We start from the raw sequence: 3,279 nt of genomic DNA, 5'->3' as shown, positions 1-3,279 counted from the left end.
CCACACTTTACCTTTTTCTTTTTTTTGGCCTCGCCACACGGCTTGCAGGATCTCAGTTCCCCTACCAGGGACTGAACCCAGGCCATAGCAGTGAAAGCCTAGAATCCTAACCACTAGGCCACCAGGGAACTCCCAAACCACTTTTCTGTATTTCCTTCATGAGGAAAACAAGCCCAGATGGCTTCAAAGTGCACCAAAACAAAGCTCTGAAAATTGATTCTCGACAATTAGTCATCCTAAAGGTAAACAGTGATTCCTTACATTTAGTCACTCCAACAGTAAACAATGGCACTGGCAGACAGTCATAAAATAAGGGGAGGCTTGGAAAACACAGTATCTCACGTTCCTTAGAGCTCCTTATGTTGGCCCTGATGTTCTCGGCCAGGGAAGGAAGATGGAAAGGGAGTCTGAGGCCTGTAAAAATCTAAGATTTTAATTCAAACTTTAAAAATGAGCTAGGGCTTCCCTGGTGGCGCAGTGGTTGAGGGTCCGCCTGCCGGTGCAGGGGACACGGGTTCGTGCCCCGGTCCGGGAAGATCCCACGTGCCGCGGAGCAGCTGGGCCCGTGAGCCATGGCTGCTGAGCCTGCGCGTCCGGAGCCTGTGCTCCCCAATGGGAGAGGCCACGACAGCGAGGGGCCCACATACCGCAAAAAAAAAAAATTAAATAAAATAAAAATAAATAAATAAAAATGAGCTAGCAATTGGCAGCTACTGCACTAGCTAAGGCTGGAAATCTAGTTTCCCTGCCCTATCATTTAAAGCAGTCATTCTTAACACTTTCTCTACTACAATAAACCTAAGACACACCCTCCCCGCACCTACTCATTTAGGGATGCTAAAGTAGACGAATGGAGGTAATACACTAGAGTAATTTTTGTCCTCTTCCCTCCCTAATTTAGTCAGTCATAATAACCAAGCAGCACCACTTGAATGCCTCGCTTTGGACTCCAATGCTCAGACCCATCGATTTTACTTCTCAAATCCATTCACCTCCCACTGCCACCACCCTAGTCCGGGCCACCACCATCTCATGCCTGAACCGTCACAGAAACTCAGGTGAGTTTCCATACTGTAGCTGCAGTGATTCTGGAAACAGCACTGCGTCCTTCACTCTAAAATAACCAATGCCCTGTGTATAACTGTTTATTAGGTGACAGCCATGTGAGACCTTGCCAAGAATCCCTCATTTTGCAAATGAGAAAATTCAAGGCCAAAGGAATACTGGAACCATGTACCCCAGGTTAGACAGAACTGAGGTCAGAATTCAGAACTCATGATTGCACAGCCAGGCCTCATTTCAATGAGCCACAATACTTCTTCCAGATACGTAGCTCATTCTGTAGGGTATTAATGGAAGACAAGTGAAATAATATGTATTGCTTTAGAGCCTGCTTTAAGGGCTACAAAATATTAAAATAGATTACCAGGAGACAAGAGGGGTGAGGCCCCAGCCTGAGTTGATGCTTTAAGGGTCACTCACACGTAGATCCTCCTGTCTCAGGATCCACCTTCTCTAGCCAACTAGAGGACAGGGGCGGCATTCCAGATCCAGGACTATGTGATCCACGTGGGGAGCATAGGACTTCACTGGTTGGATGTGCAGGATTTGTGTCTTCCACGGTTTCCCGTGCACCTGTTGAAGATGAGTGGCAATTCGAGTTTCTGCAGCTTCCGCCCACCTCTGCCACTCTGGCTTGGTGGCGGCTGACAGCATTTTTCTCCTAGAATCACTGGCAGCTCCATTTTTCAACTGGTTGGTGATCATTTGCTGAGGAGAAGACCAATACTCCTTTTCCATTTCACTGCTTCCAGGAGGCTGGAGAGTCTTCCCTGGGAAAGATTCCACATTTTGGTGAATATGCAAAATGCCTCCAGCATCCTGTCTTAGCGCTTGGCAGGCAACGGGCCAGCCTTCTTCAGAGCTGGGAATCAGCCCCAGGTTCACCCTGTCCGCAATGTTTGAGAGCTTCAGTTTTCTGTTATCCCCAAAGTGTATCTGGCATCGATCAGCTACTCCATTGAGCTCAAGGTTATTTCTCAGAGCAACTACTGCATGGGGGTTCCACTCGCAGGCATGGACGAAGGCTGCACCAGCATGAACTAGGAAAGGCAAGGTAAAATAACCAATCCCTGCATAGAGATCCACCAGCACTTCTCCAGCACAGGGCAGCGATGCCACACGAAGCTTCTCAGTGATGTTTCCGAAGGAGAACATGCACTGGGTCACGTCAAACTTATATCGGATCCCATTGTCCACATGCTCTACCCAGCCATGGTCGCCCAGCAGCAGACTCACTGCTGGAGTTCGAGTGCCATCCGGTGACACCCGCCCTCGTTTGGCCAAACGCTGGACGCCAAGGGCCGAGGCAACCGTCTCCCAGAGTTCTGGTTCCAGATTTCTCCATTGCTTGGCTTGGAAACAGTCCTCACTCAGCAACAAGAGGTCGCCATGTCGTTGCCAAGATCGGGGCAGATCAGCCTCCAGCTGAGCTGACCACGTCACTCCCTGGCCCTCTACCCAGCGACTCACCTCAAGACACAGCCTTTGGGCAGGTGAACAAGCCTGGGCCTTCTTTGAAGGAACAGGATTCAGGAGCTGAGTTAGCACACAGGTGCTGCCTGGAGCCACACGATTCCTCAGCTCCCGCAGGTGCTGCTCAGTGACAGCCTCTCCCAGCACCGGTAGCGCCACGGTGCCATCCGGCATCTTTTCCACACGGTGCTGTGTCTCCAGGAGTTTCTGCTTCTCGAGATATTCCCTGTATCGCTGGGTATACCGAGGTTCAGTCACAACTGCGACAACAGCCGCGGACTTCCCGCCTGCCCTGTCCATGTTGCTGGCCCCGCATTCCCTGCGATTCCCTCCGCGAGACTCGAGTCCACTCACCTCCGTCCGCACATCCAAGCCCAAAGCCGGAAGACAGGTGCGCACGCCGCGGGCTGGGGCCGGAAGTGACGTCAAACCGGCAAGGCGGAACTATATGATATCGCGCTCGTTGATGAATGCCGTCGACGTTGCCGTTGCCGTGTGAGGCCGCTGCCGCCATCTTTGTTGTGGCCAACCGTTACTTGTTCCTGGCTAAGGGGAGATTAATAACAAGAAGGAATTCGGCCGGCTTAAAAACTTCAAATTAGTTGGTATCCTCCAGAACCCTCAGATACTCTCTGCAATGCTGCTCACAGATCAAAAGAAAAAAGTGAACCTGGAATGATGCAATGAATTTGGAGAAAGCCTTCCCTTAGTCCCATGCTGCACCTAAATCTGGCGCCTAAATCT

At 50.7% G+C, this 3,279-nt stretch overlaps 1 protein-coding gene across 1 annotated transcript; it reads right to left on the bottom strand.

The window, feature by feature from the left end:
- Positions 1-1,515: 1,515 nt before the first annotated feature.
- On the bottom strand, positions 1,516-2,871 carry TYW2 (tRNA wybutosine-synthesizing protein 2). Its single transcript, XM_007456047.1, has one exon. It carries the CDS (start codon positions 2,833-2,835, stop codon positions 1,516-1,518), a length of 1,320 nt encoding a protein of 439 aa, XP_007456109.1. The 5' UTR covers positions 2,836-2,871.
- Between the last annotated feature and the right edge of the window lie 408 nt (positions 2,872-3,279).

This window comes from Lipotes vexillifer, unplaced genomic scaffold (assembly GCF_000442215.2).
Source record: "Lipotes vexillifer unplaced genomic scaffold, Lipotes_vexillifer_v1.1 scaffold84, whole genome shotgun sequence".
NCBI classification, from domain to species: Eukaryota; Metazoa; Chordata; class Mammalia; order Artiodactyla; family Lipotidae; genus Lipotes; species Lipotes vexillifer.
This window is presented reverse-complemented; position numbering and strand designations above follow the sequence as displayed.